Source organism: Balaenoptera physalus (assembly GCF_965194825.1).
Source record: "Balaenoptera physalus genome assembly, chromosome: X".
In the NCBI taxonomy this organism is placed as follows: domain Eukaryota; kingdom Metazoa; phylum Chordata; class Mammalia; order Artiodactyla; family Balaenopteridae; genus Balaenoptera; species Balaenoptera physalus.
The window spans coordinates 12818016-12835133 of record NC_138903.1 but is presented as its reverse complement, the minus strand read 5'-3'; the positions used below and the strand labels follow the sequence as shown (position 1 = coordinate 12835133).

Here is a 17118-nt window from a genome sequence, read left to right as displayed (position 1 = left end):
CTACTTGGTCAAGGGGGTAGTGGCAGGGAGGACAGGAGAGAGGGAGGATGCCATGATAAACAATGATTTAGAATTAATGAAAAATGCTTACTATGCTATTTATTCCAGTCTCTGACAGGTCAAACATCACTGTTACAGGTTTCCCATTTTCTCTCTTAGCATACCGTTCCAACCAGAACGCAATAAGCTTCTTTTTGTCCAATATGGTCTTATGGTCTTTTATATGATACTTCACCCTGATCCAGACTTTAAGCAGGTCATAAGATAAAAATAAGAAAAAATATTTATGGCATTATAATATTATTTATGCATATATTATATCATTCCTTTTCCTTGACATTTGTCTTTATTTTGTTTCTCAGATTAAAAACATCTCTTCGAAATAGTATATACTTGGGAACCTTAAAGAGTAGCAGAAAGGTAAACTATTTTCCCCCCTTAGAAAATACACTTCCCCCCTTAGTAAGTAAGGGAAAAAACAATATTTGGTAATAACCTAAAAGTACTCTACACTGTGCTTAACAAAAAACAGAGCACTAGGAAAATGTTCCGTCCAGAGGAAAAGCCCAGATGGAAGCACGATGGCAGCATGAGCGGGTGTCGTGTGTGGGGACGGAGCCTGGCAACCGTTCACAGTGGTGGCAGCTAGGACAAAATGTGACCAGCGGTGAGAGGAGCAGCTAAACAGAGAGACAGGCGGGGCTTGAAGGACTCTGCATGAAATGCTAAGGGGGTAGGGGTTGGGAGTGAACTGAGGAAGTGCTACTGAAATCAGAGGAGGGGCTAAAGTGAAGCTCTGTCAGAGGAAGAGCCGATGGCTGTGGGCCCGAGCTGGGAGTACAGGGAGGGCGGGTGGTGGGACGCGTGTGGTTCAGCTGTGTGTTGTACTGAAGGCAGCCAACCATCAATGCGGTGGGCAGCTGGATGTGTACATGCATGTGGCCTGGGGACAGCCTGGGGTCACCGCTGTTGGGGGGAAGGCAGCTGAAGGTGCCAAGGTACTTGAGATCACCCAAGGAGACTGCATCAGCTGGAAAGTAAAAGAGGCCAAGAAGGGAACAAAGCCTGGGAAGCACATGTGAGATACAGGTGGAATAAGAGGAATGGGAAAGGAAGATTGAGGAGGAGGAGCCAGCAATGGGAGGAAAATGCTACAGAGAGTATGTGGGAGGCATGCAGTCTTAGCCGGAGGTAACTCCTGGAGGAGACAGTATGTCTCTCACAAAAAGCAAAGCCCTTACCCTTGACTTGGAATGCACTCTTTGTCCCAGGCCTGAGGGATGTAAAAGAGATTAGCAAAGCTATCTCAGGCCAGGAGACCTCAGGGAACTGAGAGTCCTGGTTGTTCCTTATGGCTGGGGGCTGTGTGTGTGCCTGGTTAGGGGAAGATAACGTTCAAGGATGGTCGTTGTAAACTTGTTGACGTCCATGGTGGTGACTGAACTGAGACGATAAGCAATTCTATGGGTTCATTGTCTAATAATGTGTTCCTCTTCCGTCTATATAAGATTCAGTAGATTCTAAATAAAGTATCTTGCAACCATCAGTTGTCTTGGTCCTTCTGACCCCATACTCACGGTGCTATTCAGTCCCTTACCCCTCTCCGTCGGGGACCTGGAAGACCCCCTGCGGTGGCTGGACCATCGCAAGAGTACTGTTACAACAGGAGCCAACCACGGGCCACACACGGGGTGCGCAAGGCGGGCACGACCGTGCAGGAAACTGCCTTGGCAGGACATCTGCTCAGGATGGGGCTCTGACACTCCTGCTGAGTCCCAGCATTGGTACAAACCAAGTTATTCCTCTATCCCCTTTGCCCAAAATCCGGCTTGGTCCATTTAGCCACCCTTAGTGACTATCAGAAAGATTTTCCATAAAGATACTGGGTTGAATTTTAACATCAGTAAATTAGAAAGAAGATAATGACTCTGAGTTACATCATTTTGGCTGTGTGATGGGATGTGGCATTTGCCTTCACAGCCTACTTTATTATGATGCAAACGGTACATTCAACTACTACGTATCTGACGCTTGGTGCAGCTGGCCCTAACAATCCCTACTGTAGGAAACCTGATGTGTGGTACATACGTAGAAAGCTCTGCCTATTGTTAATTCAGTTGAGATGGGTGGCTACATCTCAAAATCCTGAAAAGCCAGTACATACATTATACTTACACAACTTGTTGCCTTCTTTGTCATAACCGTGGAGATAAATACCACCAATTTCCAATAACCACCTGGGAATGGAGGCTTCAGTCAGGTCTAAAAAGTGATAAAGTTTCATGAGTAATTGTAACTTAGAGGCCTTTTAAAAAGAAAACTTACAACATAAAGGTTACTGTTAATATAGTAGCTCTGATATAAAAAAAGATAAACTTATTAAAAAAAGAAAAAGCTTATGCAAACATCTGGAAAGAACCTCGGACGATAAAAAATGGTGTTTCTTACTAAGTAGAAAAAAAACTACATAAAGATACAGATGACAGAAATGGAAAAAATCCATTTCCTTTTACATAACAGCCATTATGATGTAGACACATCTTCATGTTCTAGTTGTATTTCACATAATGACTTGCAAACAAATATTATCACGATTGGACAATTTCAAAAGAACATGGCAGTAAATATCCACATTATAGCCTCAGAAGTGGTATAAGAAATCAAAGTTTGATAACCAGTAGAGTCTAATACATTTATAATCTTGGGGCAGGTGGGAAATACTTCAAGAAAAATGCTAGATCCTTCAGCAGGAGGTCCACTCTCTAGTGAGGCCGAGAAGCAACACAGCAAGGCAGCAAATGTCAAGGCTTTTGTGTCATTCATCGGTACTTCTCCGAGAACTCTCAAAGATTTCTTTATCTTTCCCCACCCACCTTTCATCATCTCTCTGCTGTCTGCTACTAGAAACTAGCAATTCTATGTAAGAGAAAACAATTGTTGAGTTTGAAGGTTTATTCTGTACTTAAATGATTTAGAAACATCAGGTTTACATTTCTTTGCTTAATAAATGCTTCACTGTTGAAATTACCTACAGTTTTTATATTTCCAATCAAATTATTTTTTAAATACTCTCCTTCTGACAGATTCCTTCTCCAAGTAGGATGACTGGGGAGAGTAGCTGCTCTGGATTTATTTGTTGACTATTTTGTATTAAGTCTCCAGACTCAGTCACTCCAGAGTTTATAATCCTCAAGGTCAGGAAATCCTTCTTTATACCTCATCGAAACTAGTAGTTGTGTCAGTTTCTTCCTGTTCAATTTTTTAGGAGGAGAGAGATAATGGGTAACCTTTCCTGAAAAGAGTTCTCCATTTACTTGAACACTATTATAAAATCCCCTCTAAGATTTAAAACTCCTTTTTTGGGGAGGTGGGGAATTTCAATCTAGAACTGGGCCTTGAAATCAAGAAGTTAAGAGGAGGCTGCTATAGGCATCCTTGGGGATAACCTTGCTTTTTGGGGACTCCCATTCGTCTAGTAATTCCACATGGAGCACCTATTAGCACAAGGAATTCTGGGAATAGAGACAGACACCAGGCAACAACTGAGAAAAACAGGCAAATGGTATCCCCTTATTTCTAGGCCTAGTAGTGAAGATGCTGTCTTGGTATTTTAATGGTTCTAAACCAAATAGACACAGAATAGGAGACTCCGCTGTGAGTGAAGAATGTGACTGTGATTCTGCTCCTTGGTGATCTGATTTCCTTATGAATAATCCTATTTTAAGATTTATTCATAAGATGTTCCTTTCAAATGTTACTGGGTCTTTATAAAACATTATATTCTGATATTTATGATGACTGCCAAGAATATCTGCAAATACGCTATAAGTGTAAAATAGTAACATTTATGCAGGGGATATAGTACACGGTCAAGGTTAAATTGAACAGCTTACCATTGACAGACATTTCTTTCCTCCACTGAAAACTCTCATCAAGCATCTTCAATGTTTCGTCTACAACATTATGCCTCCAACATAAGTAACTCTCAACCCAGTTATCATCTTGTTGTAGTCTTTCAACATCACGTGGATCATACTTATCTGACTTATCTAGGGGAAAAACAGTAATAAATATCCAAGTGAGATAAATTCAGCAGTGAATGATAACCAACACTAATACCAAAGGAGAAGAAAGACCTGGAAGATAAAGCTAAGCTACTTGAAGATAGACACAGGGATGCAGTTCAGAGGAAAATGCAATTTAAAGGATTGATGGAATTTCTAAGTGTGACTAGAATAAAGTTATCTAAAAATTGCAGCTTTATTTTAAGACAAGCCACCACAGATTTAAAAAATAAGACCATAGTAAAATATTTTGCATAACCCTCTAAAACCATAAACCAACATCTGGGAAGATCGATTATGTTATCTGAACTTAAAATACTCACCCTAGTCAATGAAAAATGAACTTTTATGTATAAAGAAAGAACTAGGTTGTACTTAAAAAGACATGTGTTTGCCAAGTGTCTTTTTTGAAAATGAGCTAAATACAAAATGGAAAACTATGTATGTAGCAGTCAACATTTCCCATAATTCATTGGAATAATTGTTGCCAATAATTTCTCATTATCCACCTACACACATGCTATGTTCTCGCCAACCTCTACATACCTCTATATCCTCCTTCCACGCCCCGCTCTATTTTTCTGTAACTGAATTTTCCTTGTCTCCTCACAACCACCTTTGCACATCCAAATTCTACCATTCTGCAAGACTCCTTTCAAATGCTTCCTCGTCCATAAAAATTTTCCCTGGGCCTAGAAGTATTTCCTTCCCTCCTGTGAATAGCTACAGGACCTAAACTACGCACTTAGCACCCTTGAATCAGAGTTACTCGTGTTTATGCCATATCTTCCCATATATAGAGATCGTAACAGCACAGTCTATATAGATCCTAAGAAGCCCCCAGAGCGGATTACATAGTGCCAATGAAAAGGCCTTCAGGAAACATTTGTTGATTGAATCTATTTTTTATTTTCTCTGTCAATGGTACCCTCCCAGGGACCCAAGGAAGAAACTTCAGAAAATTGCCTGGCTCCTTCATCTTTTTTTTTTTTTTTTGCCCCTAGTTAGTTGCCAAATTGTATAGATTCTCTCTCCTCTCCAGTAGTTCTGAGCTATTTCAGGCCCTCAGCGATAATAGCTGAAAGGGCAGGGAAATATAAAGAGCATCCATGGAATTATCTTCTTTGAGTCCCAATTTCCTTATCTTTAAACTGTTTTAGATACTCACAGGGTTGTGTGAGGATCAGAGAAAAATGTATATATGAAAGTACTTGAAAGTTTCAAGCACTATAAAATATAAGATGAGGCCATAAATCATGTATCTGTAGAGTGTTACCTTGGATATGGCTTTCAATATCTGGGCTCTATTTTTCTAATCTTTACAATGAGTGGTTCTGGTGTAGGTAAACCTTGGAAAATGGTATTTTAGCTCTGTCTATTCAAAAGTTCATCAGTATTCAAAGGACAACTTTTCTTTAATTATGATTTATAAACACGAGTTGAGATATAAAAGAATTTATATACTGTTTAGCAGCAAAAAGGACCCTGGGAGCACCTGCCCCTAAAGTCAGATCATCCAGTTTGGCCACTGGACAGCTCTCTCCACTGGACCAATATAGTGTTTTCCTTGAAATTACTGTCTGACTTCAAGAAAATTTCTCCCAAATACCCCAGTCTGAATAACCATAGTTTACTTAACAGTTGTTCTTTTAAATAAAAATGGTGGTCCATGAAAAATGTGACTAATTTAGCTAGCAACTCAAATACGCATAAGTATTTAATGTGTACTTCCTGATTTTGTTAGCCAGAACATTTAAAGTCCATGTACTCAAGGGTCAAGATTTAATACAATTTAATGCTTCGTCGGGGGCTTTCTAAAATAAAACTGACTTAAAAAAAAAAAGTTTTAACTGAGAGTGCTGACAATGCCTTGATTCGGGCCAAGGAGGCAGCAGTTTTGCCCACCGTTGCTTCCGTGCAATCAGAGCAAACGAAAAAGGGAAAAAAGCTTCTTAGTATCACTGTGAAAACAGCTTTGACCTCACGGGCTCCTGAAGAGTCCTGGGCATCTCCAAGGGTCCGCAGACTACCACTTCCCCAGGACAACACGTGGCAAGTGGTGAAAACTCAAAAAATATTAGCCATAAGAAGAAGAATCAAACATTATTGTTGTTATTATCATTATTCCTACCACTGCTGATATTACCACTACGGATACCATAAACAAGACAGTGCCCATTACCAAGAAATGTAAAGCTTATTGCTCTTGGATAGCTTTTAGGGATGCAGATCTTTGAAATTAGAAATCTCCATTTAGATTAAAATGATTAATTATTGTTATTAATAGGACATGTACTTACATATGAGACACCTGTTGTTAAACATTTACCCCTAGAGACAGGTAGAGATGGAAGCAGCTAGAAAAGACAGAGCAAGAGAGGACTGGGGAGGAGGTCACGTAGGAGTGGAGGGAGAGAGGCTGGAGAAAAGTAGGGGCAGAAGAGGACAGAGAAGAGGGCTGAGGGGAGGAGAGGGAGAGACAGAAGGACACACAGGGAGAAACAGAGAGAAAACTGAGCATTCAAGGTAAGGAAAACTTGGCCTGGGACCACAAGGCCAAGTGTAATAATAACTGCTTATGACAACACAATTTGCTGCTTTCAAACACAGCTCCCAGACAACTGAACTGAGGGGAAGCAAACTACACAGCCCAAAACATACCTCTTTGGCATACTGATTATTTTAGGCTGATATTTTTAACAAACAGCACATACAGGAGTCTTTAAAGTGAGTAAAAGTCACCCTTTTATAAGAAACATTTACATGTATAAGGGAAGTCTCCATTTGTAAGTGCCTCCCTCTCTGTAACAGGAAGAGGAGAATGATTGGAAATCTCCAGAAACTCTTATCAATGAGAAAGGCAAGGACATAAATCTGCACAACCATGCCCTTGTTTACTGAGCTTTTCTTGGTCACCTCTAATAACCGACTCCCCACCCTAGCATCTTCTGTCTTTAGCTGGAGATGGTATTGAAGGTGGTGGCTTGGGCCACTTTGGAGAGTTACTCAGTTCTCCTGGGTCCCTCCCACGTATACAGTGGATACACATGTTATTAAATTTTTGTTTTTCTCCGGTTCATCTGTCTTATATCAATTTAATTATTAGGCCAGTCAAAGAACCTAGAAGGGTAAAAGGAAAATGTTTTCCCCTCCACAGAACCCTCAAGTGTTAGGGAGTTTTCTGAAAACCAGTCCTTCAGTAAATCCAGATGTTACAGGAAGAAGCTAAAGATGTACACTCAAAAGGTATCTGAAGATATCAAAACACACATGTGCGCACAACCCTCCCCCCCACCTAAGACACATCACTTTGAAAGACTTTACCTCTCAGTGATTAAAGCATAGAGATGAGGAAGAGATCTGCCTTATACATAGATATATATGGGTATACTCTCATAATACCTTGTCCTTATTACTTTCACCTTGCTGAGGACCAGGGAAAACTTCATCACAAACCAACATTAATCTCAAGTGGCGGACTTTTAAGCCTCATCCTTACATTTGTTCAAAATAGCTCAAAGCTCATTTTTGGCCACTCCTCTGTTAAGAAACCTCAGTGAACTATCACCACATCTATATGGTTCACTGTCTCTTTCTACTATTTATTTCTTCTTCCATAAATTTTGCTCTGTAAATTGGTCTTATATTTATGCAGTGTATCCCCACCAAACAAAGTGGAAAGTTCGTAATTTTGCAGAGAAAGAACTAGATAAATGGCAATGGTAATTCACCTCTGGGTTATTTAGACAGGACTAAATGTTCCAGGGTAAAGATGACCTCTCAGCTTTTTGTTTCTTCCTCTCTTCCCTGCGTGTGCATGCTCACCTCCTTCACGCTCTCTCTCACATACACAATTTTAAGTGTTGCAGGATAAACAGAATACAGTGCTTACTCATAAAACAGAGAATTCCATTATTAACTTTTCTTTTTCTCTCTTGCATTTGTTGGCTGGTGAAATTACCAACCAGCCAGAAACTGTGTTTTAAGGTTAACAGGTGTGAAAAAAATTCATAGCCAGATTCAGGATACCAGGCAGAGTGATGAAATCAGAAGACCCCTGCTACTACGAACTATGTACAGGGAGACTGAGCAAGTCACTCTGCGCTTGATTTTCTTCTCTGTAAAATGGAGATAAGGTCTGCCTATCCACAGTCTAATGAAGATCAAGGGCACTTTGAAAATTTTAAACACAATACCAATGAATTTTCATTAACATAAGGTAGAATGCTCCCTATGAACAGAAGATTAAATTCTAATTGACCTATTAGTCGGTTGAGAAAATCTTGAAAGTATATTATAGTTATTATAAATGTGCCTAGAATTCATATAAAAAGGTTGAAAAAATACAAAAGTATTCTGACAATGAAAACCAGAAAACAGTTATGAACTGGGTGTCATACCGTTCAAAAGCAGCAAATATACAGCTATCAAACATCAACAGTAGTTTAAAACCTCTTAGCATCTGTTATTTCTCCAAGGACTCTGAGCACTGATGCACTTAAAGTCCTGGTGGGACCCGGGAAGAGCATTTGTACTGACCACTTCTATTGGCTGGACCATGTAAATGTCAACAATGGGCGTGATCAGGCTGAAATAACGAAATATTCCCTTTAGGGCATCCTCTGCTGGTTGGCCACAACCTACCCTGCATCTCCTCTTTCCTGTGAAGCTAGCTGGTGAGAGACTGAGAGGCAGGTGATCATCTACGATGGGATTAAGCCATTGGCCTATAGCGGCGATTCTCAAACTTTAGCACCTCTCAGAGTCAGCAGGAAGGCTTGTTAAAACGGGGATAACTGGGCCCCACCTCTCGAGTGTCTAATTCATGGGTGGGATCCCAGAATCTGCACTTACAGCAAATTCCTACAGGATGCTGCTGCTGCCCCAGGGACCACACTTTGAGAACTACGGGTCTATCACAGGGGTTGGCAAAATTGTTCGGTAAAGGGCCAGATGGTAAACATCTAAGTATCTTAGACTTTGAAGCCACATATGGCCTCTGCTGCCGATTCTTCCTCTTTTTTTTTTTTTTAGCAACACTTTAAAAATACAAAAAATATTCTTAGCTCAAGGGCTATTAAAAAACAACAACCATGACAACAGGACTTTGCTGACCTCTGGTCTGTTGTAGAGAGGGGAGGTGCTTTGTGCTTCAGCTCCTATCCTTGAAGAGCTGAATTCATATGCTGGATATGTATGAGATATTATATCTTGAATGACTTATCTCCCTTTTTATCTATTGTTTTCAATGTTCTTTAATAATACTTTATAATTTTCTCCATAAAAGAAAAAAAGTTGTGTATTTCTTCTATCAGATTATTAAGCAGTCTAGAGATTTTTGTGTTGCTACCATGAGCCAATAATGACAAGACTGGCAAACGTTATACCTCTTATATTCCTTGCCATATTGATAACTAGGTTATTTTATATCCAGTAGAATTACAGAAATAATATTGTAGATCACTGTCTTTTTCCTGACACTCTGGGAATCATTTTGAAGGTTCATAATTAACCATGACCTTTGCTGTAGAATTTTAGAAGGCACACTTCAGAGCTAAGAAAGTTTATCTTGTTTGGTAAAAGTTTTGTTTGTTTTTCATAAAGGTGAATTATAGCCAGTGTGGTTTCTGTCTTTACTGAAATAAACATTTTCCCCCTCATTTAATTTGGTAACTGCAAATATGTTTGTATTTGCTTAAACAAATATAGCAAAAAGAAACAGAAAACAAATATGGCTAGCTAAAGAAGGAAGAGGAAGAGGGAGTGAAGAGGCACAAGAGATGTAAGACACTTTGCAATGTGTACCTTTTTATATAGTTTTGGTTGTGAACTGTGCCCGTTCAAAAATTTCACTGAGAAGCATTTTGTTAACATGGTAAATTCCTCCGCTGCATTTTCTGATTATGAATTATCTTTGTATTCCTGGGGCTAACAAAAGACCTTGGGCCTTATGTGTATGTGTGTGCCTTTGTGATGGGTGGGGTGGGAAGAGTGGTAGAGGTCTGTGACTACCAATTCAATTTCTTTAATAGTCATTGATGTATTTAGGTTTTTTACTTCTCGTTGAGACAATTTTAGATGATTTTCTTTCCTCCAGAAAGTTTTCCACTTAATCTAAGTTTTCTAACTTACTGTGATAAAGCTGGTCATTGAATTCCTATGATTTTTTAAATCTCTACATCTCTAATTCTATCTGCTTTTTGTTCCTAGTGTATGTGTTTGCCTTCTCCCTGTCTTCTTAATCAGTCAGCCTAGGTTTGTTTATTTTATTAGTCCTTTCAAAAGGCCAACTTAGGTTTATTATACCTACTATCTTTCTTTCCTATACCATGAATATCTGCTCTTTTCTCCTTCTACTTTCTCTGAATTTACTCGTGTTCATTTTTTAGCTCCTTGAATTGAATCTTTAGCTGATTTTTATTGGGCCTTGTTTTCTAATAAATGAAAGTGAGACCACAGATATTCTCTTGCTCAGCTTTTAAGTATTTTGTAATTTCCATTGTGATATCCTCTTTACCCTACGAGTTATTTAGCAGAAGTAAGAATTACACACATTGCTGGAAAGTTGTTAACCCATGGGTTATTTAGAGGTGTTATTTTAGTTTCCTAACATTTGATTTCTTTTTAAGTACCTTACCTCTCATTTAGTTGCTTAATGGGGTGAGAATATGGTCTGTATGATCTAGCTGCTTTGGAATTTCTGAGACTTCCTTTATGACTTAATATGTGGTGAATGTTTGCAAAAGTTCCAAGAGCACAAATATATATTCTACCCACATAAAGTTACAACATCATATTATACTCTCTATTATCAGAGGCTTGATATTTTTAGACATGTATTAAGGATAAAAATTGATAAACTCTTAACACACCTTTTCCTCTTCTTGTGATCATGAGAACTTTAAAACGCAAAGATGAATAAAGCCTGAGCTGATCCCTTGCATGGTTCATAATCTAGAGAGTTTACGTAAAATGTCCAGGAGTGTAGTTCCACTTTGTTTTTCTTAACATTTTTATTGGAATATAATTGCTTTACAATGGTGTGTTAGTTTCTGCTTTATAACAAAGTCAATCAGCTATACTAGTTCCACTTTAAATGCCATTTTCCTTACACCCTTCCTTTCCAGAGAGGGCAGTTGACAAGAACAATCCCGTTTTTATGTACCTTTACGTACAGAGCTTCCTTCTATTCACTGATCTTCCTGTCCTTGAAATTCTCCTCTCAGAGATCATCTATGATACTAACATTTCCTAGTTCTACTTCTCTAACTACTTTGTCTCCGTCAGCCTAATAAGACGAAGGCATTCTGCAAGGTTAACTGCATAATTTAAAGAAAACAGAGAAAATAGAGACATTTTCAAAATTAAGTTTACCACCAAGACCTCACCAAGGGAAAATCTAAAGGTTATACTTAAGATGAAACAATAATGCTACCAGATAAAAGATCTGAAACTTAAGGAATGATAGATAAAGATATTGGCAAATACATGGTATGTAAGCAACCACTGATATATAAAACAACAATAATCAATTGGAGGAGGGGTGATTTATGGGAAACCAGGTTAGAACTCCACAATGACCATACCTTTTAGGGAGTAGAAAAGAGGAAACACTGCTAACTCATTTTATGAAGGTTGCATAATTTTGATGTCAAAGTCACACAAGAAAAGTGCAAGAAAAGAAATTTACAGGCCTATTTTTCAATACAGATGCAACACGCCCAAACAAAATATCAGCTAACCGACTACAGCAATATATTTTAAAAACCTGATTAATATAATTTACCATATTAACAGATTAAAAGCGAAAAACCAAGTGAACATTTCATCAGATACAATGTGTTCAATAGATGAAGAAAATGCATTTAGTAAAATTCAACCCTCAACTGTGATGGGAACAAAACAACAAACAAAACCCCAAAACTAGCAAAGCAGGAACAGAAGGAAACTTCTTCATTTTGATAAAAGATATCTACAGAGATCGTGTTCGGGGGTATCTCTCTAAGACCGGGAATAAGACAAGTAGGCTTTTATCAATGCTTCAATTCAGCAGTGTTCTAAATGTTCCAGTGAGTATAAAACAGAAGCACTTTAAGCTCTAAAAATTGCAAAGTTAGAAAGAAAACTATCATTATTTCAAGGTGATATTTTTGTCTACATAGAAATACAACTTATCTAGAGATAACTTATTGAAATTAATAAGAGTCAGTAAGGTTGAGTCCAATATTAATGTAAAAAAAGTCAAATGTACTTTCTATAAACCAGCAACAATCATTTAGAAAATAAATTCTGAAGAGATACTGTTTAAACCACCACAAAAATAAAACATATAAAGTACCTGGAAATAAACTGAACAAAAATGGGTTAACCTTTATGGAGAAAATTATAAATCTTTCAAGAAGGAAGAGTTCAGCAGATGGGTATACCAGGTTCTTAGAAAATTTAACCATGATGATGTCAAGTCCCCCAAAACTGATCTTCTGATTTCACATGATTCCACTCAAAATCCCAAAAGAGGTTTTGTTTTGTTTTTTGGGGGTTTTTTGCAAAAACATGATAAACTGATTCTAAAATTTATATGGAGGAACAAAGGGCCAAGAAGAGCCTGAAGAAGTGATTTTCATAAGCAGAAACCAAATGGCCCATAAAGATATGGAGAGATGCTCAAACACACTGGTACTTAAAGAAATGCAAATTAAAACCACAATGAGATATCCCAACACCCCCATCAGATGGGCAAAAATTTAAAAAAACACTAACAATGCCAGATTTCAGGGTGTAGAAAAACAAGGACACTCAAAAAGTGCTGGTTAAAATGAAAACAGATGCAATCAGTTTGGAAACTAGTTTGGCATTATCTAGTAAAGTGGACCATGTGCCTATTCTACTACCCACCCGTTTCACTGTTGGCTACAAACTAGAGCAGCAGTTCTCAAACTTCTTGGTCTCCAGACCCCTTTTACACTCTTAAAAATAACTGAGGGCTCTAAAGAGTTTGTTTGTTTATATGGGTTATATTTACTGGTAGTTACTATATTAGGTATTATAACAGAAAAAATTTAAATATAAGGACACACGAGCACACATTCTGTCATCTGTCAGAGCAATATCATCACATGCCATGTAACCTCTGGGAAACGCCACTGTATGCTTGTGAGAGAATGCCAGTGAAAAAGGAAAATGATGTCTCAGTGTTATTATGAAAATAGTTTTGGAGTCTCAAGCCCCTTGAAATGGGCTCAAGGAACTATAATTCCTAGACCAACTTTGACAGCCACTGCCCTAGAGAAAGTCTAGGCACCAGGTATATCTAAGAATGTTTATAGCAGCATTGTACATGATAGTAAAATCTAGAAAGAACCCCAAATCCATCAACTGGTATTTTCATTCTGTGAGCTACAACACAGCTATAAAAAGGAATCAACTACAGTATGAATGACTCTTGAGCAACAGAAGAAGCAAGTCATGGAAAAAAAATATTCAGCTTTTATTGATATTTCAAGTTCAAAAAAGAGGTAAACTTAATAGAGTACTGGTGAGGAGTACGTCACAGGTGGTAAAGCTAATGAAAAGCAAGAGAATGAGTAACGGCAAATGTAGGATAAGCAGCTGCCTTGTGAATATCCGGGTTGAGGATACTCACAAAGTTCTTTTTCTTTTGTTGAATAGTGAGTACAAGGGTGTTTATTTCATTCATGTTTTATACATTTTTTACATAAAAGATATTTCAAAATTAAAAATAAGAGGCCAAGACAAAACAAAAAGACTAGAAAAAGTTATTGGACGAGAGACAATTATTAAACTTAACAGCAATGGGAGAAACCACAAAGGAATGGATAAGTTTGAATACATTCAAAAAAGGAAAAAAGTCAAAGTGACATAAACAAGAAAAGCCCAAAGCAATTTTAAAAGCCATACTAAAGAAAAAAAATTTTTAAACTACAAATGGATGTAAACATATGAAAAGAAGTTTATTCTCATTAGTAATCAAATGCAAACAAAGAGGCATGAGTTAAATGGTCCTAAGGCTGTGCTGAGACTAACACTTTCATATGTGCTGGTGGGAATGAATCGTGGTGCAACTTGTATGGAGGAGAATTAAGCATACATATGAAGTATCTTAAAATATTCACACTCTTCAAACCAACAATTCTACTTCTACACATGACTCTTAAGGAAAAAATCTGAACTACTGTGCAAAATATTGTATTAACAAAAAACTGGAAAGAATCTAAATGTCCAAAAGGGACTACTTCAGATAAAACATAAGAAAATTCTCTTTTATTTATAAAACTGAATATTAAGTAGTAATGTAAAACATGGCTTACTTCGTAATATGGGGAAATAAGATCATGTCAATAAAAAAAATGCAACACAGAAAAACTACATACAGAATGACCTTTTAACTATTTTTTTTAATGTATAGAAAAAAAGGCCAGAAAAAAATGCACCCACTGTTAGAAGAGCTATCTCTGGATGATAAGCTTATGGGAGATTCTCCAGACTGTTTCTGGTATCACCCAAATTTATTTAAATGAATTCATATACTTACAGAGTCAGAAAACAAACCTAAAATTACAAAACCCACAAACCTCTCAGTTGCTCTTAAACCTCAATAAAGAACAAATGCATCGCTTTGGTGGCCAAGGCTCTCTACACTATATTCCCACTGTTTTTAGGCAGGTGTGCTTACCCTCCTTAAGGCTCATCAAAGCGGACTTCCTATGGCTTCCCGAACAAGCCCCACACCTTCTCACTTAAGCATCTCAGCTTGGACTATTTGAGCCACCTGGATCACATTCTCTACCTAGCCGAATTCTAGCATCTTCCAAAGTTCTTGCGAAACACCACCTTTTCTAAGAAGTTTTTTCTAACTCGGTGCTAACCCAGTCACCCCCACTAGATGTGATTTCTTCCTGCTCTTTGACTCGTACAGAAATGATTTTAGCACTCATTCCTCTTGATAGAGCTGTTTTAATGACTCTACTAGATTGCAGTAGTTCAGGAAGGGGCTCTATCCTTCTTCGGCTCTTTCTCTAATATTGACACAGCTTCCCAGAATTAAGCACATAGTAAGTATGTGAGGAACTGAATACATTATTGTCACAAGGGATTAGTCTCTTTCCTTGGCCACAAGAAGGAGGAACAGAGAAGGGAAAATGTTTCTCAGTCGAGACTCAGCATGAAATTTCTTACAGAAACAATGAGGACAGAAACAGTAGTAGTGCTACAACAATTATGGACTTAGATTTTATTCTTTTTGCAGCTACAAATCTATCCATAATTGGTAACTTAATTTCTGTGGAAACAAAAACATGTTCGGAATTCCCAAGAACCTACTCCCCAAAGAGGTGTTGGAGTACAGCCAGTGTGTAAGGCGACATACTTGCAAATAATAAATATTTTCCTTTAGGAAAAACATCATGTTTGCTTAAGTCTGCCTTAAGCCTCTTCTGAAACAAAATATTGTTAACAGTAAGAGAAAGGGGAAAATGAAAGACAGAGGAAGGAGGAAAGTGGATGTTTCTCAACACCTAATTTCTAAAAAGTAAACTTGAAAGGGAGAACACAGGCAAATCAAAAAACCCTTTTCACCACTTTCCTACTCTACCTTTACCCAGCGTTGTATTTCAGGAAACAACTGAAACTTTAAGGGGAGAAAGTCTTTAAAGAATTTTTATTTTCCTTTCCAACGCAAGTCTTTAAATTAATTAAATTAATATTTGCAATGGCTATGCAGATAACTGACCCACATACATTCACACATACCCAGGTGTGACAAAACCCTCCCTATGCTTAATGCCAGACAGTGCTTTACTTTGAAATAACACTGGTCTTTAGGAGACATTTTGTGAGGGCTGCTCTTTGCCAGATTTTGGTGGGGGGGGGGGGACGGTCAGAACAGCTCTTAATCTAGACTTGGACTCATCTTCATATGTATGTATTTAAGCATTGCTGTATTCAATCAATGACTATGTATTCAGAGCTAAGTATACAGAGGTGAGTCAGACCCTGCCCTCAAGGCCCACAGGCTGCCCCAGACCCACAGACATTCTACTGAAGGAAATGAACAATAAGGAAACAAATGAACAGGGAATTACAGGTTATGGTAAGAGCCGTAAAGGAGACAAGACAGGGAGGCTACTTAATAATTGGCAAAGGCCTCTCAGATACATGTAAACCAAGATGGAAAAGAAAAGAAGAACGTAGCCATGCTCACTCCCTATAAAGAGCCTTCCAGGCAGAGAGAAGTGGAAAGGTCCCGAGATGGAAACAGACTCAGTCCATCTGAAGTGCGTAAAAGCAGCAGTGTGGCTGGTCATGTTATTCAAACTGTGGGTCACATTTGTAGGTTGAGATGTCAACTTTGTGGGTCATTGTATCAGGGAGTCATAGGTTTTCAGCATAAGTATTCTTTAATGAACTTTTGCTTCAGTTATGTGTGTGCGTGTGTGTACTAAGTTACAACGTATAATACGTTTCTTACTGTGGGCAGTGGTGAAATCTGTACTAAGCAAGAGGATTAGTAACAGATGAGGATGGAGCTCATCCAGCTCGTGCATAAAAAGATTACTAGAGTGAATTCAGAAGACCTGAGCACCAGCCCCGGCCTAGCTCCTAACACTAGGGCGTTTGAGCAAATCACTTCATCTCTCTAGAGCTCACTTTCTTCACTGTAAAAATGAGAAGGTTGGACCAAGATGACCTTCAAGATCTTATCTATCGCTAAATTCCATGACTATATCCTGCTTCCTCCCTCGGGCCTAAGTAAATGACCATTAGGGAGCACTAGCTCATTAGGTCAAGTTCTGGGTTACTTCTTACAATGTTATAAACCATGTAGCTCTAAGAGTTACATTTCTACAGAAAGCAATTTTAGAATTCTCTCTTTACTGGAACCAGCTGTCTTATTAGAAATGAGATCTCTGGGCTAAAAGTGAATCAAGTGCTTTTGCAACTCTCTGGTACAAAGTTTGGAATGTGAAGAAAACTGACAGGGAGGGATGAAAAGATTTACTGACTAGGTTATTCCGAACAGATTTCTTTATTTGTT

At 38.2% G+C, this 17118-nt stretch overlaps 1 protein-coding gene across 3 annotated transcripts in view; it reads right to left on the bottom strand.

The window, feature by feature from the left end:
- The window catches only part of MOSPD2 (motile sperm domain containing 2), a 61507-nt gene that overhangs the window by 43070 nt on the left and 1319 nt on the right, over nucleotides 1–17118 (bottom strand). For all 3 annotated transcript variants that reach the window (XM_082447182.1, XM_082447184.1, XM_082447183.1), the window contains exons 3-5: nucleotides 3894–4049; nucleotides 2176–2262; nucleotides 92–246 (exon numbers count right to left, since the gene is read on the bottom strand). In XM_082447182.1, the coding sequence (XP_082303308.1) occupies nucleotides 92–246; nucleotides 2176–2262; nucleotides 3894–4049 (398 nt within the window). The remainder of the gene's footprint in view (nucleotides 1–91; nucleotides 247–2175; nucleotides 2263–3893; nucleotides 4050–17118) is intronic.